Raw genomic sequence first — 24045 nt, 5'->3', positions numbered from 1 at the left:
CCGCTGTGTGGTCACCCATTAACTTGACGCCGGAGGTCTTTAACACTCTTAAGCTCAGTCTGATATACTCATACTTTTTTTTAGAGAAACCTCGGGATGTACCTGCATTAACGATTCCACATTATGCCAAAATTAAGCCTGGTCCACAATTAGCTCAGTTGGTAGAGCTGCTGGCGACGGACTGGAAGGTCAGGGGTTCGATCCTGGTGGTGACAGGATTTTTTTCTCGTTGCCAAACTTTCAGAACGGCCCCGAGATTCACTCATCCTCCTATAAAATTGAGTACCGGGTCTTTCCCGGGGGTAAAAGGCGGTCAGAGCGTGGTGCCGACACACTACCTCTTTCTAGTGCCGAAGTCATGGAAACCATGAGGCTCTACCTCCATGCCCCCCAAAAGCCTTCATGGCATGTTACGGGGATACCTTTACCTTTTTTACCACAATAAATCGGGAACGGAAACGACAACGAGAACGGAAAAATTGTTAAAATAGCCTACACATTTAAATGTAAGCGTTCAAAATTAACGAGAAGCTTGCCGGAATCCGGAAAGGGGAACGTGAAACTTGGCGAAGTTTTAACTTTGTCGTTCTCGTTTTCGATCACAGCCTACTAGATTCTTTCTGTTGTCATCATAAAGCTATTTTGCCGTCGTATATTTTGTTGTAAGGAGGCCGTGACATAATTTCTTCTTCTTGCATCATGTCTGGCTAAGAAATTCAGTAGAATCGCTTTCAATATATCGATGGCCTAGATCTAATACCACGTATGTGATTTTTACAAAATTTTCAGCAGAGACATAACACTTTTTATTATTCATATAGGCCTAGTCTATCTATTTGAACCACTGAAAAACACAATAATCAGTAAAAATGTAGTATTCTTACCGATTACTGTGATTTTCAGTGATTCAAATAGTTATAATAAACAGTTTTATGTCTCTCCTGAAAATTTTGGAAAAATTACATACGTGGTATTAGATCTAGATCAGTGGTCGTCAGCACTCGCTGAAATGGGAGGTAAGGAAATATGCTCAGTCGTACACAAGAATTAGGGAGACAGCATACCCGCCAGCAACCACGAATGCACGCTAGGGCAGTGTCTTGTACACGGCTTAGACGCTAGCCCGAGGGTGCAATGTTCTGATAACCGTTGATCTAGACTATCGATATGCTGCGTGTGTATACGACCAAATTGAATTCTTACATATTCTGTGTCACAAATTTTGAAGATGGTTAACCTGTGTTTATGGTGGCTGGCTTGTACTCATGAGAGAACGCCATTGGTTAATTGTACACAAATAATATCAGATTGCTTAATGTCGACTTTATAATATATCGTTATTGATATGCATAGTCGTTTCTGTTTCGGTTTATTCTGAATCACAAATCTTCACATTCACGGCGTCCACTTCCCGTTCTCGTTCTGGTTCTCATTCCCGGTTTATTGTGAACCAGCCTTAACTATAATAACTATAATAAAATTTGCTAACAAATGAGTATTTAATGTAAGTATAGAATTCTTAAGAATTTGGAGACTTTTCAATACCATGTTGCAGTACCTAGATATTTCAAATAATTATTGGTAAATTTAAAACATCTTCCCCGAGCACCAAAAAGAAGACCCTTACCTCCCATGCTGAAGTGAGGGGAGATAAATTGTCTCCTTTTCGTCGTTCACTTGTTGTGTGTGTTGCTCCATTCTCACGGTGGGATCCGAAATAAGACCTCTTTCTCTCTTTCTGTCGATCGCTACAATATCAGCTCGAGTCTACACCTGTGGAGTAACGGTTAGCGCGTCTGGCCGCGAAACCTGGTGGCTCGGGTTCGATTCCCGGTCGGGGCAAGTTACCTGGTTGAGGTTTTTCTGGGGGTTTTTCCTCAACCCAATCTGAGCAAATGCTGGCTAACTATCGGTGCTGGACCCCAGACTTATTTCACTGGCACTATCACCTTCATCTCATTCAGACGCTAAATAACCTAAGATGTTGATAAAGCGTCGTAAAATAATCTACTAATAAAAAAAATATTAGCTCGTCGGTGGCTGCTATCGGTTGAAACGCAATGGATTTTTTATACTCCTGCCATTTAGCTTTCGATAGGGCTGTAGAAATAGACGAACGCACTCTGCGTTGTGTGTTACGAAGAGTTCTCCCTTTGATCAAAACCCTAGTACATGGCCAAGGGTCTCGATATTTTTACAGCCAGGCTGACGGCAAAGCGTTGTTTGCTGGCTCCTCCCAGGAATATTGCAGAATGTTTTAAGTGTATTTGTCCACTCGGAACACGAGATAGGATAGGATAGTTAAGTGCTGTAACCCGGTGTAAGATTTGCTACTTGAGATTGAACTTTCCCCGGTTTCTGGATTAGTCAGAGTACTTTTCAATACTTTCTTTCTTTATATGTGTAAACTGATATTAAGTAATAATTGGATATAGGCCTACTGTTTAAGGAACATTTTTACTTATATAATTATAATATTTAAAATATCAAGAAATTTGTGACAATTAAAATTAATAACTAGATTTCTATATGTTGTTGTGCATAATATTAATTTTGTATGCCGTATCCTGATATTTTAAAGAAATATTAACCCTAAAATTCATATTTCGTCGACATATTCGAGGAAATCATGATAAAAGAAGCACCGATACAGGGGATAAGAATATTACAAAGTTATATCTACAGTAGTAATTATTCATTTCAATTTTGAAAATCTTTTTCCATCAATATTAATATCACCACCTTATTAGCCGGTTTTTGTTACGTAAAAATTTTTCGATTATAACCGTCTAAGATTTTTGATGTGTTTTGTCATTGTGTCTTTGACTTCAAATAAGACATTAATTTTAACTAAAAAGTATTACATTTTATGTGAATCAGTCACGAATAAATTGACTTTTAGATACTGAATATAAAGAAAATTAGTCCATTCACTTAGGAGAAAATCGCAGTACACAAGTAGATGGTAGGTCCAAGACAACTTGTTCTGCTGTATTTGGGACACTGACAATGTGTATTTCCCCAAAAAATATCTACATAATTTGTTTGTACATTCTCAATACTTCTTCTCATACTTTGTACCATAAGATAGGATTCTGTTGTTAAACATTTCTAGCAATTTTAATGTAATAATTAATGTGAAAGATTATAGATGGACAAGGAAATCATATAATTATTTTTTCAATGATAAACATACTCAAAAAGTAGAAAGTAATGATTAGTCTTGTTACTGTTTCGATTCTTTTCCAGAACCATGGGGAACAACAACAAAGATGGCAACACAAATGTGGAGAAGTGGTACGACAACCCGTACTATAGGTCCATTCTCAAGAGTGTGACATTTTTCTTCTTTGCAGTAAATATTGTAGGAAATTTGAAGGGACTGGTTATATTTCCTTCCAGATAGGAAAAGGATCTTTTATGAGATGTGAAATTTAAATTTGTTGTCTTTGTATCGACTTGTATGTTGTTAAATTCAGGATGAGTTGGAACTTTATTATCCTAAATAATTTCGTTAGGTATGTTATGATCTTCCTGATGACATTTTTTTCCAGTTTGTTATATAATTTTTATCTTGAGAAATCATTCAAGTATGTCTTACTGTATTGTAAAAAGTTGTTTCGGCCTTGTATATTGAAATAATTTGTAAAGAAAGTATGTTATTTTGTAATTCTTTTGATTTCTATTAAAAGCAGTAGTTGAGTGTTCCATATTATGTATTATATGACAATGACAATTCTTGTATAACTTGAGGCTTTCCCGGCGTTTGATATAGAATAACTCTTCTCGGGTTCTCAGCCAGGTGAGTTGGAGATTAGATTCCAAGCTTTCGACGGCTAGCTCTGCCATCTTCTTCAGGATGAAGTCCCTGAAGAAGATGGCAGAGCTAGCCGTCGAAAGCTTGGAATCTAATCTCCAACTCACCTGGCTGAGAACACGAGAAGAGTTATTCTAATTCTTGTATATTTTAAAAATAAAATTAATTAAATTTTTCGAAGGAATTGGAGGTTTTAATTAAAACTTTAACTTATTAATCTGTATGTAGAGAATCATAATCTTATATGCACTACAACGACTCATCAACATGATTAATATGTGCTGTAATTTTTATTAAAAGAAATCTTATTTAAAAAATTCGCGGTATTTTAAAGCTTTCCACATTAGAAATGACAAGTAACAAGAGGCAAGTAAATTATAAATTAATTTTTCTTGCATAAGTGGTGATTGTTCCTTAAATATTTATTTGACAGATTTACTTGTCAGTTTTATTTTATTTTTTCAAATGCACACAGTGTCGTGGGATTTGTATTTGTTTTAACCTGATACTTTAAGATAGTGTTTATGATATAGCAATCTAGAAATGTGGGTACGCGATTTTGAAGAAGGATAAAAGGCGATGAAAGTAACAAAGAAGAGAAGAGAATATGTAGGCAAAGTATTATTTGTTACGTTATGAAAAATAAACTAATTTAATGAAAGATTCAGATTAACTTCATTTTAAAATCTGTAATAGCTCAAAGTTCCATACTTCCATATACAGATGACAAAGTAGTCATATTTAGTAGTTATTCGTGAAATAAAATTTATAAAAATGCTAACATAGATATAAATATAATTAAATATTGGTTTGATTTTAATTTCCTTTCGTTCAGTACTAAAAAAACATTATTATTCTCTCTCTCATTATTATTCGCTCTCCCTTTATTTCTCTCTCTCTCTTTTTAGCATCTTTTGGTCAATAATCTTTGAATCAACATAGTAATTTAAGTTTAGTAAAACATAATTTTATTGTAGTTCTAATTTTAATTGAAAATGCCTTCCCTTGAAAAAAGCTGAAGTTGCGAAGTATCTACGCAACATGATTGAAAATCCGGAATTGTTTCTCATATCTTTTATCCATGCAGCAGATTACGTAAAACAGTTTATAAATGTGTGATTCTTCGTCATATTTTATCCATCAGTATTTTACATACTGTTTATTTAGCTCTTTTTAAGCCCATCATCTAATATGGCATTATTGCATGGATTAGAACTTAAAAAATTCCTTCATATCCTCTAATTTTTTTAACAAAAATAATAATCAAAATCTGCTTAAATGTACTGATCACCCTTCTTTTCTGAATTTAAAATCTATAAGATTGAACGATTACACAAATATATTATTGAAGAAGTATCACAAAAAATTAAGGTATGCTGATGATGTGACGTTGTTAGCAGAAGAGGATGCAATACTAAGGGATATATGCTATTGGAGCTAAATGACAGCTGTGAGCAGTGTGAGGTGAAGATAAATGCAAACACGACGAAGACCATGGTTATCGGAAGCTTTCTTTTATTTTTTTCTAAATAACGTGGAAATACCAGATTCTACGAAGCAACATTCATAAAAAGCACTATTATGCAATTTAACATAATATATGCACTAAAACGAGAAAAAGGACATAATATGCAATGTAAAAGTCTGAATATATGCTATTAAATCTAAAATCTTCAGAATATGCATTATGCATGAATTTATTACCAAAAAAGGGCCAAAACATGGAAACATGCACGGAAAAAGTACGGTTATTTGGAATCGATATGTCATAAAACGAATATTTGCAAAGTTTTAGAAGTGTAACAAGCTTATATAAAAACGTGGTATCCTGCTTGACAACTAGTCTTTGGATTTTCCACTAAAATCTTTCTTTGTTACACTGGAAATTCCAACCCCAACTGTCGCTGGTTACAAGCCTGAGGTCAAAATATTGAAAGAAAGGAAGGCAGAAGCATCATGCTTGCAAACTGCAATTCAGTAAAGACCCCTTACTTTTATGTCGAATTGTGAAGTGTTGCTATAGCTTCTGTTAGAATTGCAAAAAGATATCTTGTATCAAAATGTATTGAAGGAAAGGAATATTTCTGAAGACGAACGGTGATGTAGTGTATTGTGATAGCTGTAATACAGACGTAAGTACGTGTGAATTTGGGGTGCGCGATAGCGTCGCGGTTAAGGTGTAACGCTGCAAAGTCGGAAAGTCGCGGTTTCGATTGGTTCGATTCCTAGTGGAGTCATGATCATGCGGAAATGCAAAATATCTCAGTTCGACCTCACTTTGTCCCAAATTTCTTCGCTTAAAGCAAGCATCTGTCACTTCTTGTCACGTAGAATGATCGTTTTCTGTGTTCAAGAATGTGCTTCAGATAAACACATGAGCTTAAGTAAAGAAATTTTTGAGAAATTAGTTATAGTACGTTGTTTAGAAATAAAAATAAAAACGTAACATATGTAGAATTCAATTTTGATATTACATATTTTTAATGTTTCTTCGCTTCATTGTACATATTTTATCATATGACATTACATGAATGCATGTATAGTGCATGAGATTTGATAGTGCATGGAAATCCGGGCTCTAGATATGATGATCCTCAAGTTTTCTTGTCAGCTTTCACTATAAAATACGATATTGACTTGAAGTTTCAAAATTAGATGTATATTATGTACATTTACATGCATATACTGTACATTCTCCTCAATATCATCATCAACCTTACACGTATTTATATACCTGATAGCTTGTTACGGTCTCCTGCCATCGTGTTGGGAATACCCCGAATATCATCTCTCCCTTCTCATAATTTCAATGCAGACAACGTAACAGTAATGCACAAGGTGTGATTAATAAAAACATTTAGGTATCTGGGTGTGTTTGGAAATGGTCCTGCCGCATCACCTTCTTCATCACGTACGAAGGAAATGAATCACACTACCTCAGACAATAGGTTGTTGATTCACCTATCAGCTTCAGCCAAATTGTTAATTTCTGTCACATGGGATCAAAGAAGAGAAACAGCAGAAATGATTCGCATCACATTGCAAACTAAGGGAAAACAACTAGGATGCTATTCATAGACATTTCGCTAGCCCGCGCTACGAGCGTGCTAAACTAGCCCCGACTATCGTCTGATTACTTGTACAGGATTCATACCTTATCATATCGCTAACACTGGTTTATGAATACGAAAAACATTAGTTCGCTGATCATCCACCGGAAGCCCGCGCTAAGAATGTCTATGAATATGGCCCCTACTGGCTAATATTTACATCTGAGTTCCCAGGAAATGACTGCTCGCTGTTTAGTGGACTTACTTTAATTGTTGATTCTAATGTCAAATTATGGAGGAAGTAGAAAAAAATATATTCAAGGACAGAAAGACAAAATATAATTAGTAAAAGGAAAATTAATCAAATATCTCTATCGAGATAACAAGGGCTAGGAATTTAATGCTTTAATATGCATGCAATTATACCCTTAAATATAAAAAATATATATACCAAATAACCTGCACAAAAATATGACTGAGAAAAATATAAAATGAAGAGAATAGAAAGTGTGTGTCGTATAAATAATCAAATCAGCGTATCAATAATAGTCTTCAGGAAAATGTGAAAATGTATGAATTGTACAGTATAATCCTGCTGAAGACGTAACGCTCAAGCCTGAAACATTACGCACGTCCTCTTCTCTACTCTCTGAATATCGAACCTAAGTCCCCAACAAATTCGACAGCTAAATTACGAACTACAGTTAAGAAGCAACATGAAATACTATATAAATAAAATAACTTAAGTCTTGGTTAAAAACATGTAATGAGATTATAAGTATTGCAGTACATACAACTGACTGTGGAAACGAATTTTTACTTCTGGTTAATTTCTTTTACAACCCTGATTAAAGGAAAGGGGAAGTTGTAAAATAGTAGGCAATTTTGTTATAAAAATGTTCCTACTAATTGTATAAAACATGCGTACAATAACAAATAAAGCATGAAAAAGGGTGGCATTTTCGACTTAGCCACAGTTAAATTGGTTATTTGACAACGCTTTGTCAACTGCTACGATTATCTAGCGTCAGAACGAGATGATGTGATAATGCCAGCGAAATGAGTCCATGATCCAGTGCCGAAAGTTACCCAGCATTTGCTCTTAATAGGTTGAGGGAAAATCTTGGAAAAAAAATCCGAACTAGGTAACTTGTCTCAACCAGGATTTGAAGCCGGGTCCGTTTCTTTCACGGAGAAGCATGCTAACCATTACTCCACAGCCGTGGACTAGACATAGTTTTATTGCAAATACAGTAATCCTCTTTCAACCAATCGACTTCTTCGAGTGGTTTTTACTAGCTCCATATAGGCTAGACGACTTTTGTAAGTCATAAAGATTCCGAGAGTAACTATAGATCCTACGAATACTTGCAGAAAAAAAATAAGTTTTTACAGACTGAGTTTTCATGTATTTCACTATCGACGTGCAAGTAATTTTAAGATACTGGATAAAATTTCTCTCTAAAGAAATCAGTACATCTCATGTAAGAAATAAACTCAAAATAAAATCGTTATAGCCCATTAAATTTGACGTAGGTATATTAAATGCTATATTATTTCAAAAGTAAACATCCATTATTTTAATACAAACGGTTGTGCACTGTGCTTCAAAATTATAGTAATACTTTCATATCATTATTATTAAGCAAGTATTAATTAGAAATTAACATGGCGCATCATTCGGTAATCAAGCTCTCAAAATTTCAAATTCTAAGTTTCGGAAAAACTATTATACATTGCTGTTGGTATAGAGACATTGTTGAAAAATGACAACTTCACAATGCCACAAGAATTTCATTCTGATTGAATGAATATTTTAGTTACATTAATGAAACTACGTACTTTTTTCCTTCCATTAACTCTAACCATTGGCTTTTAATATACCTTCTTTCAAAACTAATATAGGCAGAAGTGTAAATATTTTTATCCATGACCATAACGAAAAACATGCCTTTACTAAATACTTTTGCGTTTGTAAAGTAGGCTTTTATTCAACATTACTTTATTTCACTAGTGAGATAAAGACTTTACCTCACAGTTTGAACTTTATCTCACAGTTCATTAGTATTTTCCTAGTACCCGGGTACACACGTATACATTTTTCATTGAACTATTACTCAAGAAGTTAATATATTAGTTACTAGATGTCACTCAATCTCCTTCTCTTTTCTCTATCTGCTACGTCGTAATTTGTACATTACATCCATATCTAATATGCATCTTTTTAAAATTTTGTAATAATTTACCTTTTGGGATGCGAGGAGACTTGAACCTACGAAGTTGGGTTTATAGGATTTTAAAACAAAACGCGTTAGCTAACTGAGCTAAACAGACATCATGATTAGTTAAGTTTAAATATTCCTCTTAAGTTTACAGAAGTAAAATGTGAAATTATTTTAATCACATTAGTTCCGTGAACACTTCTAAATAATCCCTGAAACTTCAAAAAGACGAAAATACACGTTTAAATTGAAAAAATATATATTAAAATTATATAATTAATTATAATTTGTTATTTATCCAACGCCTTAGATACCATTCTTCACTAATCATGGCCTCCTACATCATGACCTACCTAGTATAGGCCTACGTATTGATTCTAAAATCCATGCCATGGTATGTGATTACATGAGGACTTATTTTCAACATATTTTCTTTTATAAAACATAATTTTTCGTTATGGTCATGGATAAAATTACGTATGGTACTTGTGAGCGTGATCTTTATTGCACTTACCTCACAAGTACCATAAATAACTATTTCACACGTGTTGGAAGCCATAGTTTCAAAATAAGTAACAGAGAATCTCATATCTTCATTACAATAATGAAAAATATTATGTGTAATGATCAACATTTACAATCGATAAATAATACGCTTTCAGAGTATTTAACATTCAGTATAAATTAGTCTTAAGACATATCAGTAAGATTGTTCGTTACTTGGTGTAGTACAGTAAAATATGAAAAAATGAATCAAATTTGACTTGCAGTTTCTGAGAAAGGATACGTAGAAGATTTTAAGACGTCGTTTTCAGAAAAAGCAGCAATAAAGATACATTTCATTATTCATGTTTTGTAGTCTAACTGCCTCAACGTGCCATTTGACAAAAGTGATAACTGTAATAAACTATATATATACAGGGTGTATGAAAAAGTAAGGTCAATCGTTAAGGAGATGATATTGGATCTGATTTGCTGAAAAAAATATTAATGCCATTTTGCCGAATTCGTCCCCGTTTTCGAGTTGCAGGATGATAGTTCCTTTGATTATCATGCTCTACGGACCCATTTATCGCTTTATTTCGCTAAGTATCCACTGTTGTGATGAGTGTACTTTATTTTTATAGCCTATATTCGGTTTCTCAAACTCGTAGTGATTAGGGATGATCCTGTTTCTTGGCCACCGTATCCTCCAGACTTGATATTGGATTTCTGTCTATGGTCTTTATGAAGGAACATGTCTACAGTTTTGAAATAGCAAATGAAGATATAGTTGCAAAAGTTCACGTATCAGCAGGGCAGATACGATAGCTGGCTTGTGGAACTTGCAACGCAAAATTTGATTTGTGTTTAGGTTTACTTGAGGGAGGGAGACATTTTGAAGAACTGCTGAGATAGACTTAAGTGATATATCGTTTAGCAGGTTATGTTTATTTAAGTACTTAGCATGATTAATTAACGAAATGAAATACCAAGTGGATCCACAAAGTATGACATTCATAGGAAAGTTTATCATCTTGCAACTCGAAAATGAGGACGAATTCGAAAAAAATTGTACGAACATATTTTGCAGCAAATCAAGCCCTGTATCACCTCCTTAACGGTTGACCTGACCTTTTGATAGATCCTATATGTATTCTGATCCATAAAAAATATGTAAAGATAGTGGAATTAAAAGTAAAAAATATCAATTTTGGTCGTTTCAGTATTCAATTTTTCCTTAATTTGTACATATATTTAGCTAGAGACTCACGTGTGTACCCAATCCGAGCTATCCATGGATACTGTCCAAGCAAGGCGTTCTTCCCACCGACGATACGCTCTCCCTGGGGAATGCCACATTCGTCACTGGGCAGCAGTATCCTCTTCCGCTCTCTCACACCAAGTTCAGGAATTGTGGTTGAAGTTTTTTCTGGAGACTTAACCGGTTCATCCGTCGAATTTGCATTGTCTGTAACATTCCTCATTTCTGTGTCACCGGTAGGTAACTCAGGACTTGGAGTGTGATGTCCTGCAGCAATGGCATGATTATGTTGATGATAGTGTGGATGATTTTGGAATCCGAATTCGTCTCGATCTGTCTCAACAGGCTTTGAATGGGAATCATAATTGTTCTCATATGAATCGGTGTCATTAGGAGGATGTTTTGGTTGATTATTGTCTGGTTGGAACTGACTGTGTATATCAAGGTTTCCAAAATCGTTGTGCATATTATGGAAAGGATAGTTTGTGTTGTGATTATAATTAAAATGTCCTTGGTCTTTGTCAGGAGGGTTGTATTGCGTGTGTGTACCTACATTTGGATTTGAGTTGTGATATGGATCATTCACTGATGACCCTGTGGGAAAATTAGAAGACTGATGTCCACCATTCCAATTGGCTGAAGAAACTGGTCTGTTGGGAAAATCTGGCTTTGAACCTGGCTGATTAAAATGATGGAAAGAATTGGGATTGGAGAATCCATGAGAGTTTTCTGTGTTATAATAACCTGGTGGAGATATTGTTTCTGGTTTCACAACATAGTCTGGAAATATGCTGGGAGTCACTGGCATATGTGAGTGAAAATTAGGATTTGAATTAGCGTTATGCGCATTGTAAAGAAACGTGCTTTCCGTGACATGATCATTGCTACGTGGACGGAAGGGGGTATTTTGAAGGAATCTATTGTTTGGGTACCCCATTTCATCGTCTGCCTTACTTGAAAGAACAAAAGGTGAGCTTAGTCTGTAAGTTGGTGTTGTAGGTTGCACAAAGTCTGCAGTATTGTAGTACACTCCAGGATTGTGGTAAGGGGTGGGTCCGGGGTTTATCCTGGGCTGTACTGTAGTCATAGGTTGGGGTTGATCACAGTTTCTGTTGTACCCGCTTGGGTATATTGTGGGTGTAGGAAAGTAACTCGTTTCTAAGGATCGACGCACTGAGACTAGGTTGCAGCAAACGAAAGGAATGAATCCCCTGAAGCCACATGTGAGCTGCCTCAGTTCTTCGGAGCGGGTTGATCGGTGTTCCAACATCTCCAGGAACTCGGGGCACAACTTCGCCTCAATGCAGCTGCAGGATTCCGAATCCAGCCTCGGCTCCAAGATGATTGGCGCCGACCAACTCTCAGTTCTCCATCGAGAGATCCTTACATTTGGACCAGGCCATGATGTCACTGAAGACAGATAAACGTTCACATTCCCTTTAGCAAGATGTTGTTATAGCGATGCCAAAAACTTGTTTATGATTTTAAAACGAAGAATACGTGTTTTCCCGTACCGATAATGGACACACGTTCGGGTATCTGTGGTGAAACAAAAAGTGACAGAAATGCAAATGCCTACTCTAACAACACTACGAGCCATAACAAAATGCTAATGTGTTTTATATTCATTCATTCATTCATTTATCTAATTATTTATTATTTCTTAATTTATTATTTACTTAGTTATTTATTATTAATTAATTCATTCATTCATTTATTCATTTACTTATTTACTTATTATTTCTTAATTTATTATTTACTTAATTATTTATTATTCATGCATTAATTTCCTGATTCATTCATTTATTCATTTACTTATTTATTTATTATTTCTTAATTTATTATTTATTTAATTATTTATTATGCATTAATTCATTCATTTTCTCATTCATTCATTTATTCATTTACTTATTTATTTATTATTAATTAATTCATTCATTCATTCATTTATTCATTTACTTATTTACTTATTATTTCTTAATTTATTATTTACTTAATTATTTATTATTCATGCATTAATTTCCTGATTCATTCATTTATTCATTTACTTATTTATTTATTATTTCTTAATTTATTATTTATTTAATTATTTATTATGCATTAATTCATTCATTTTCTCATTCATTCATTTATTCATTTACTTATTTATTTATTATTTCTTAATTTATTATTTACTTAATTATTTATTATTCATTCATTCATTTCCTCATTCATTAATTTATTCATTTACTTATTTATTTATTATTTCTTAATTTATTATTTACTTAATTATTTATTATTCAATTATTCATTCATTCATTTTCTCATTCATTCATTTATTCATTTACTTATTTATTATTTTTTAATTTATTATTTTTTCTTAATTATTTATTATTCATTCATTTCCTCATTCATTCATTTATTCATTTACTTATTTATTTATTATTTCTTAATGTATTATTTACTTAATTATTCATTCATTCATTCATTCATTCATTCATTCATGCATTCATTCATTCATTCATTCATTCATTCATTCATTCATTCATTCATTCATTCATTCAAACGTCTGGTTGAATTAAGGCCTTCAAGACTCTCTTCTACTCAACCAGAGCTAACTGCTACAAGCCATATAAACTGTAATAATTACAATGAACTAAAATATATTATGCAATAAAATTATTTTTGTACGATAGTGTGTTTTCTCGTCATTATATCAGACGCCTCCACGACTGAAAGTTGATTTTACAGAATTCAGATTTGTCAACCTAGATAAGTACTTTGAAATATTACAAATAATTGCTCTAGTGTTTATAATGAAAACCACTGTCTTCTATGTATGCTACAATGCACGCAAAATTCATAATACGCAAAAGGCAGTGTTAATTAATACATTAGGGGAGAGTCGGGTAGTATCGGACAGTGCGTTTCTTTCATCTACCACCGTATGGTAGTACCTGAATGACATGGTTACGTTTCTCTATGCGACATCACAGAAACGTAACCATGTCAATCAGATACTATCATCGTGTGGTAGATGAAAGAAATTCACTGTCCGATATTACGCGACTCTCCCCTATACGAAACAAATCACTGCATTTGAAATGTACTGAACTTTATTTAAGCAATTCAAACTTCACTTAACAAAAGAGATAAAAGTTATTCCAATTGAACACGAAATATTACAAGTATCTGAATCATTTTTACTCCTTCACATTGAAGTTGATGGTGAAGTTTTTACGTTGGTCAGACTGTTAGTCTAACATAAGTCAGCTGTTCATAGTGTAAGATTTTTAAAATTATTATTATCAAAATATACTATCGTGCAAAAAATACTGCACATTACACGTTTGTGAAGTACATTACAGGATCTCGGAAATTGAAAAACGAGCAGAGAGAGCGATTTTTTAAAAAGTACTTTCCAACCTTGTATCGTAAGTTAATATTCCTACTATGTACAGTATTTAGAACTGCAAATACTGCATAAATTTTACGATATTTTCTGCATTGAAACCGCATTTTAGTGAATGTAACTATTATACATTCAAGGGAGTATTAGTTTGCTAAAAAAAGTAATAAAAGTCTGCATGGTTTTGTTTTTGTAACTAATGATGAAAATTAAACACATAAAAAATATGTTATTGAGGAGGAATTAGACGCATTACATTACATCATAATAGAAATGCGGACAATAATTAATGTAGAGTAGCTATTTCCAAATATGAATGCATTGACTATACTCACAAACATGATTTATAGGGCCTATCATGTTAGGAGTTCGATGAACGTATTCTCAGTATGACAAATGGTAACTGGAATTCTGGTTTCTGAAAACTCAGGAGTGTCATATTTTGAAGTGTCTTATACTGTATTACACTAAATACGATCTACTCGTAACATTAAAATTCGTATTTTCAAAAATTAAACTTAATTTATAACCACAGTCTAGTATATACAATCACGAAGCTTGAGTTGTTGAGAGCAAGCCCCTACAGTCTCGGCTGCGCGAAACGAGGAAACCGGGGCAAATTGAACGCTGCGCTTGCCGCCATATTGTTGGAGAGCAGACAAATAATAGCAGTGCGTAAATCACGCAATTTAACGCTGTGATGATCTAAAATTGACATATTATGGCCATTTTCGACGTTTAACGTAAAATTTGGACGAAATAAACATATTCAAAGTTTCATTGATATGTATTAGAACATTAAAGAAAAGAAAATACGTATGCAGCAATTTATAGAAAACATACTGATACATCCATAAATAGGCCTACACAATACACATTATAGATTGTATAATTTTACGATAATCAGCAAATTGTTAGGTTTCAGAGAATCTAAAATTATATTAACATATTAACTCTTAGATCACAATACATAAATATATGCACCTTGATTACACAAGTTCTTGTTATGATCAAAGTCCTAAGTGAAATAAATATGCGATAATCAGTGTAGACTTGTTGTTAAGTTTTAGAGAATCAAAAATAAATTATATTACCGGTACTTTTAGACCACAGGACATAGGTAATCTGGCAAAATATAATATGCGAAGGTAGCCAAATTACATTGAATTCATTCTTCAATTAATAAATGGAATGCTATCAATTATAAAAAGTATCGGTACCTAATACATTTCAAACAATAGGTAACGTGAAGACCTAAAAACTAAACAATCACTTTATGCAAGATAAAAAAAACACATACTTTTTATGTGTGGATTTTTTACATATTGTATTGTTATTGTAAATAAATAAAATAGATATATTATCATTGCTTGCGGAGTGATGGTACATAATTTTTATGCACTATGCAATATCAATAAGATGCAATTCCTTGCTTTTGTTAATAAAATATATCCGGCAACATGTAAAAGAGTTATTTATAGGTGAACTCTGAATCATAAATTCACAAAGGAGGCTTAGCTATTATAGCTATTTATTTATTTATTATCTGTATATTTATTTATCCATATATGGATCTTGAATGAAAGTTTATTATCTTGCAGATAAATTCATTTATATAATAAAAACAAAAAAATGATCTTTCCACTAATGTTTTAACATCTGATATGTAAGTCTAAATAATTCACTCAGTGGGATTTCTCTACAGTCTGATATACCTGTACTAACAATTAAGTATTCTTTATTGTCGTAAACTACTGATTGATTTTTAAAGATATTGATATTGTAACAACAGATATAATATTATATCGTACCTTTTGCAAATAGCTTGGAAAATTAAACAGGGATGGTATTATCGCCGCGCTCTCATGGTTAACATTCGGCAGGTCTTTGAGCGGCCTCATGCGTTCGGCAGGTCTTTGAAATTTAGTTGTATTATTGTTTTCAATTTCTTGTGTCGCCGCTCCAATCACTCGCCTCAATTTCAATAATGTAACCAATAAGCTGCTTCAATTATTATTAAATGACACTTACTTGTCTAATCTACGGAGACTAAACCCGAGGTTGCAATGTCTTGTGCTGAGGACGAACATTAAGGTATGTGATTAAAAATTATTATTAAAGAGTTATTATTAAGAGTTAAGAAAGCCAACGTACTCGTATATGAAATAATAATAATAATAAGAATAATAATAATAATAGCCATTTAACAATATAACAAACTAGTGCTTATTCTTATCGAGAAAGTAGACGTGACAACGTGACGCTTAGAGTGAGACCTACAGAGCAACAATCGGTCGGCAAAATTATTTTTTTAAACCACACCGCACGTTATTGTATGATGCCGAGATGTTAAGCATGAGTCCGCGGCGATAATATATCATCTTTCAAAATTATATTGCCATTACTTTCACACTATTCACTAAAAACACCCGAGACAAAACAAAGGACAAGTATGACAATCGTGTTTACCGCTCTATTTCTACCAGTAGCATGGCGGCGTAAACATGCGCAGACTGGTTTCAATTTTGGACAGCACACCAGCGCTCTGTGTGAGTCTAGTATACTATTATAAGGTCTTTGGTTGAGAGTACTAGGAACAATAGATTGTGCCGGTACTATTTCACATTGTCTGTGATGAGGCGATAGTAGCGATCCTAGTGGTTAGCAACTATCTATGGATGCATATTTCCTACGTATTGAGCTTCGTGATTGTATGTACTAGACTGTGTTATTACTACTTTTTTTTAATTTCTCATATTTTTTTCTATATTCAGAACAGTGAGAAAATATTAAGTGCATGTACGAGTTTGTCATTTGGTTCATTCATGCGTTACATACATTTCTTTTTAAGGATCTATTTTTCTACTCACACCATATAAATAGTTGTGTTTATTATCATTCTCATAAAAGGAAAATTTACCGGGCTAACTGCCACGTTCCGATCGCTTATATGTTCAAACTTCAATAGTAATTAAACGTTACGTGTGAATGTTATATAATTTTAAATGGCAGTTAATAATAATAGCTGAGAAATGTGATATGTGACTATGGAGCAGCTATCTCTAGTTATGTAATACGTATTATATAGTTAGAATTGTTTTTGAAAACTATTATATTTATAATGATACACGATTGGAATAATTTTTAATTATTCGAGTGTTGTCATTTTGTAAAAACCGTGGCTAAAGATAGCCACCGATATCCAATTTTATAAAAAAAAACTCAATTTTTAGTGATTTAATTTCTTTAAAAATTCACAATATAGAATCAGCTAACCTTTTTATCGTCAAAGGATTAACTAGGCCTATTTACCAAACAAATTGCTGTTTTCCATGGTAACCGCTATAGCTTTTGTTTATTACGAAGATTCTTGGCTAACTAAATCAATCCGTTTTAGTAATTTTAATGCAATTATTGTTAGTACTTGTATTTCTCGTATCTAATATTTTCAGATATGATAAAATAATGTTTTACAACCAAAAATTGGATTATTCTGAGAAATGCAAGATAATGAACACCATATAGCTTAGCAGTTCCTGCTGTGAAATGAACTGCAATCCGATAACCGCACGTTTTCAGGAATCGAACACTGCTTTCACTCCTACGCGTACATAGCAACACGTCAGTCGCACTGCAAGCTATGCTGACAACGCTCGGGCAACAAGCATTTGTTCAAATGCATTTCCATATCGGCTCGTTGGTCTAGGGGTATGATTCTCGCTTCGGGTGTGAGAGGTCCCGGGTTCAAATCCCGGACGAGCCCTGATTTTAATTAATTCAATACTTGAGGTTAAACTTATAAAATGTAGGATGTATTATATTCGGAGAGAAGAGATTGCAATACGTTATGCTTAATGACTTTTACACATTTCTCTTGATTGTTACAACATATAAGCATGTCGCAAAATGTAATACTTTATTATTTATGTTTTTCCAATACAGACAGACTCCGGCTTTGTAGACGCGGAGTTACATAGTAAAATTTATAACATATAGTTATTATTATTATTGTTATTATTATTATTATTATTACTACTACTACTACTACTACTACTACTACTACTACTACTACTACTACTACTACTACTACTACTATCATCATAATTGGGCAAGCGGTAGTTTTGCGATTAAGGGTTAAAGCATTGCGCTGCAAGCCGGAAGACTGCGAGTTGGATTCCCGATGGGATCCATTCCTTTCGACGCATTATAATCCTGGGGTTACCCAGTCTCTTACGGAAATGACTATGAAGGGTATTCTCTTAGGAATAAGGGCGTCTATACCGCTAATAATAGCCGATTACCTGCAAAAGTTTCTGCCTTAAAATTCCCTCTACCCCGTGGACTTCCATGGCCTGTAATAAGGTTCACTTTTCACATTATTATTATTATTATTATTATTATTATTATTATTATTATTATTATTATTATTATTATTATTACTATTATTATTATTAATTTTATTATTATTATTATTACTATTATTATTATTATTATTACTATTATTATTATTATTATTATTATTATTTTTATTATTATTATTATTATTATTATTATTATTATTATTATTATTATTATTATTGCTATTCCTTCATTCATAGTGTTCTGCCCGAGGGCAGGTCTTCCACTGCAAACCTAACATTCTGCAGTCTTTTCTATTTTCTGCCTTCCTCTTCGACTCCGCGTAATATGATCCATATATCTCAATGTCGTCTATCATCTGATTTCTTCTGGCCCGAACTCTTTTCACGTTCACCATTCCTTCCAGTGCATCCTTCAGAGGCAGTTTCATCTCAACCATTGACCCAGCCAATTCCTTTTCCTCTGCCTGATCAGTTTCAGCATCATTCTTTCTTCACCCACTCATTATTATTATTATTATTATTATTATTATTATTATTATTATTATTTTATATTCCAGTTCGTAGTTGCATGGTCTAAAATAAATATCATTCCTTAAGCTAGCAAAATGGAATGAGCGTCGGTTGAAGTCCTCATAGGGAAAGAAATTTTTAAATGAAATTTCATCCAGTGTATGGGCGACAACTATCGAACAGCTGGCCGGTCAGCCAGTGGAGGTTATTACTGGGACAAATGTCCAACCGTTTGGCGACTTGATCCGAGTAGACATTAAAGGGGACGATATGCTAGTGCTTCATTACCAGCCGGCGACAAAGCGTGCATCAATATTCTGATCACGTTCGCCAATGGTACAGTCGTATAGAGATGCCGTCATCTCTCAACTGCTGCTTCTTTGTTTAGCTTGTGTTTACATCTATAATACTGCCATCTAACGGTAATAACTTGAGGAGTCACATTAAAAAATGTAGGTCGCTATTTTATTTCCCAGCCGGGATTCGAACCGGGATTCATTAGGTTTCTAGCTTGAAACACTGTCAATTGCATTAAAGCGGAAAATGCGAGTACGTGTATTTACAAAGGCTAAAATGTTACGGAGTACATTATAGTTTAAAAACTAAAAGGTTTATTTTTCACTATCCCATTAAAATGCTCCGGCAAGCAGTGATGCGTGTATTTAATGACTTAAAGGTAAGTACTAAAATAAAAGCCAACATAATTACAGTGAAACCTCTCATATACGGACATCGAAGGGACGTAACAATCTGTCCGCATCTGGGGGGTGTCCTTTATTGGGAGGGAGGCTCTCCAATCTAACAGTACATTTATAATATGCATTATGTATCCCTTCACGCTCTAAATAAAATGTATTACTGTAGTTTAATTCTAAATACAGTATACTACAGTAAATTCTTTGCAACTTTGAACTACAGTAGATAAGACCGAAAAAGGAAAATACAGTATTGTGCCAAGCAATTTTATTCTATGTCTACAGTTATGCAGTACTGTAATTTACAGTTTTCAACCTAACCTTTACGTTCAAGTGCCATGTCTCTCGAAACAGAACAACTGATTGAAGTGAAGAGAGTAATCCTACTAACCCTATCATGTGTCGAATATAATTTCACGATCGCGGAAGCCTTGGTCCCATCAGACAGGTTAAATTTTATGACTTTGTTTATCACCCGCTTCCAGCTAACAAGAGGTAGCCAGCTGGGCTAGTGGTACCCTACGAAACCCTTACTGTCTTCTTTCATGTTAAGGAATTTCTACAGTTCTCGAAACTAAATTTTCCATTTTTGTAACACATTAGGTCTTGAAATCCAAGTTCTGTCCGCAGTCAGGAGGTAAAGCAAGCTTTAGGACTGTGAAACAGCTGTCCGTGTGCGTGTTTGAGAGTGTCCGTAAACGAGAGTTAAATTTATCATTATTTCCATATTATTTCAGTTGGCACATAAAAATCTGTCCGTATATGAGGAGTGTCCGTATCTTGGAGGTGTCCGTAAGGAGAGGTTTCACTGTACTTTGAAATCAGTCTTATTACACTCACATATCCGTGCCTTTACCCACACAAAAATAATGCGTGATGATATGAATGCGTTGTCTTCTTGGTAAGTGACAGAGACAACGATCGATGTGCACTGCATTTTGATGCGATTCCGAGCTGAGTCACGGGACTACCACAACACTACGTTGTGTTTTCTAACCAGTTCGCGCTAAGCATAATAAATCTGTTTCCGACTCATCACACAGCCCAACTCAACATCGGTAGATCACAAACCGGTAGAACATTTAATATCAGCATAACGTAAATAAGTATTATAAACGTGAAAATATTTGCGTCCTCATAACCATGCGTACAAGTATTTTCCATCATGAAGCTTAGGAATAGAGATCTGATATCTTATATGCCGACTTACTGATAAAGTGACGGGCAATAAACATCTACCTTCTCTTTCGAGAATCGCCCCCTCACAGCTCAGTTCAGGTTTGAAAACATGCTGGAAGCTCGATCATAGTTGTATTCATCTCATATCCCATTATATAAATCTTTTTGAAGAACTTGAAACAATTTTTAAAGATATGTATCATTATTTTGCATTCTGAATTTGTGTTTAACTTTAACTGTATTCATATCAATATATTATGTTTTCTTTTTAGATTTTTCAAAATGAATATTGATTTTTAGGTATGTATGATCTTTTGTATTATTCAGAAAATGTATGTAACTTTAAGTTACAGACCTACATGAGTTTTGACAATCTATTATGTGCGTTTTCAAATTTGAAATATGAATATTGAAAAAAAAAGTTACGAATAAAAGCCTCTGCCCCTCCAAAAAAATTGAATTTCTTCATTTGACTCTATTGTAAATAAGTTTGCCCACCCTGGACAAAACCATAACCCGTCGTAGGGACTATGTCAAGCAAAAATATCATTATACTGAACGTCAGAAATCGAACACAAGTTTGTAGAATGATAAGCTTCCTCTCTAGGACTAAAGTACAGGAAGCACTAAAAATCGATTAATCGGCTAATAAACAGGAAAATTTTTAAGTCGTTAGACTATAGACAAAGAGCGAATCGCTTTTTTCCGTTATTGAAAAAAAAAGTCACAAAGTATCCTAATATCATATTAATTTAGCGAGAGCTGGCTAGATGAAGCGGCCACGTAGCTCATTTGTTAAAACAGCTGACTTCGGTTTGTAAGGTTTTGAATTCAGTCCCGGATAGTGACAGGATATTTCTCGTAACGAAAACTTCTAGAACTTCAGTCAAAAAGTCTGAATATATAGGTAGGCATATATTTATAAAAAAATTATGATAATTGCATATATTTGTATATTTGTTTTGACATAGATTCCTTGAATATTGTTAAATTTGTTGTAGGTTACTTTTATCTAGAGTAGACATACTTTTCACGGAAAATGATAGGCCTATCAGTACTGTGCTTAAGAGATGTATTTAAAGGTCAGTGAACCGTTATTTGCAATACAAAATGAACTTTCTTATGCACAAAGTGCCTGGCTGATGCGGCAACTTCTCTGACAATATCACGATGCGGGTTGTCGCGCTACCAGGATGCAAGAAGTTCAAAATTCGTGTCATGAGTGAGCATGCGAAGTGAACAAAATGATTTACTTTTACCAGAAAGGTACGAGTAGATCTGTCTGTATAGTGGCAGAATAGGGAGTAGGAGAGTCTGTGTTCCATCCAATCCAGGGAGAAGCAATATTTTTCACCTCCTTATAATACAGCAGTTACAGTGGAATTATAGGCGTACTAAGAAAGAAATATCATAATGTCTAAACCGAAAGGAAGAATAAAATAAGAGTAATATACTCACAATCAGAGGTTGCGAATTCTAAATTTAAAATGCAACTTAATGCCACGATTGCAGTTGTGAACTGGACACGCTCATCTAGCAGCATCTGAAATAAAAATAGAAAAATATATTTTTCAAACAGCTATACCTAGGAGTAGTTCTTTTAACGCCAGGACTTCTTATTCGATAGCGTGCGAAATGCAACTGTTTGCGCCGATTATCAATTGTTTCCCAGCAGATGTCACACGGCAGCAGTCACAACCGATCAATAAAGCAATTCAAACAATTGCAAGTCTACTAGAATTAAAAATAATTTTTTCCTTAAGGGAAGAGGATACTGAAATTTGTCAAAAAATCGACAACTTTTCGAAAAAATTTTTTTTCTCTTAAATTACTCTTTGATATATTGGGAATATGATACAATGTCATTTAAAGCCCTTCTGCTATACTATGACGCATTGTGACGCCATTTTTAAATTGTTGCACCTGGGATTTAAAAACCTACGCCCACTTATTTTTCCTCTTTTACTTCTCATCTATTTTCCCGCATTTTCGCTGCCATTTCTTGTGATTTTTCATGCAGTTTCATGATAATTACATTTCTAAACATTGTGGCAGCACTATAGTGAAATAGTTTACTTTTTCTGAACTAGATGACAGTAGCATTCACTCCTTGTAAATTTTCCCACCAAATCTTTTTGTTAGTACACGTAGTTTGTGTTTACATTTGTGAGTTGATTTGTTTCTAAGCCTGGAAATCACATGTTTCTAGAAACAATAAGAAAATAATTATTATAGAGTGTAAATATAAGTATATAGTTATTATAGTGTGTAAAAATGTGTATATAAGTATGAATAAGTGATAAGTTCTGTGTAATAACTGTGTGTATGTTCAACAGTGAAATTCGGTTTTGTGTGTGGCAGTAGGTTAGGTTTGAAAAACTTATTTGAAAGTAATGCCTGGTTTTTAGTATACAAGCACACAAATTTACATAAATTTGGTACAGTGGCGTGTTAGACCAAATTGCTTCCATCATGGGCAGAGTTAGTAAAAATAAGTCTAGGCCTGTAAAGCATATGAAAACTGTAAGGATGAACCCCCTAAAAATAGTAGAAAACATTATGAATGCCGAAAGCTCAGTAGACCTTCAACAGTCATTGCCTAGGCCTTCGGATAACAATCGATCTGGGCCTAATGTTACTCCACCAGTGAAGAAGAGATTAGAATATCTCCAAGAAATTGTAAATAAAGAAATAGAAGATGTAAATATGTTATCACCTACTTATATAATAGTAGATACAAACTGTTTACAAAACTTAGTTAGTAATGTGGCGTGCTCAAAGTGTTTTAGTATAAGTTTAATCATAAAGTCTAGCGATAGTCAAGGTTTCGCAAAGAGACTTGAACTATACTGCAATAAATGTAAATACTCTACATACCATTATTCTTCAGTCAGAGTAAATGAAACTTCGGCAAGGCCAAGTTTTGATATAAACAGAAGAATAGTCCAAGCATTCAATGCATTTGGCAAAGGGCATGCAGCTCTGGAAACATTCTGCATGTCATTAAATACTTTGTGCATGACACACAAAACTTTCGACAGGCACGTAAAGAAAATTGAAAAGGCATCAAAAGAAACGG

The 24045-nt window shown here is 33.8% G+C and overlaps 1 protein-coding gene and 1 non-coding gene across 4 annotated transcripts in view; one reads left to right on the top strand and one right to left on the bottom strand.

Moving 5' to 3' along the window:
* Window positions 1-24045, bottom strand: part of LOC138704532 (uncharacterized) — a 64485-nt gene that overhangs the window by 19110 nt on the left and 21330 nt on the right. For 2 of the 3 annotated variants that reach the window (XM_069832516.1, XM_069832514.1), the window contains exons 2-3: window positions 22425-22509; window positions 10843-12243 (exon numbers count right to left, since the gene is read on the bottom strand). In XM_069832516.1, the coding sequence (XP_069688617.1) occupies window positions 10843-12243; window positions 22425-22509 (1486 nt within the window). The remainder of the gene's footprint in view (window positions 1-10842; window positions 12244-22424; window positions 22510-24045) is intronic. The other variant, XM_069832515.1, reaches the window with a different exon arrangement.
* On the top strand, window positions 17913-17984 carry TRNAP-CGG (transfer RNA proline (anticodon CGG)). Its single transcript has one exon. It is a non-coding gene; the product is annotated as a tRNA-Pro (tRNA).

The sequence above is a fragment of the Periplaneta americana genome, chromosome 8 (genome assembly GCF_040183065.1).
Source record: "Periplaneta americana isolate PAMFEO1 chromosome 8, P.americana_PAMFEO1_priV1, whole genome shotgun sequence".
Lineage (NCBI taxonomy): Eukaryota > Metazoa > Arthropoda > Insecta > Blattodea > Blattidae > Periplaneta > Periplaneta americana.
This window is presented reverse-complemented; position numbering and strand designations above follow the sequence as displayed.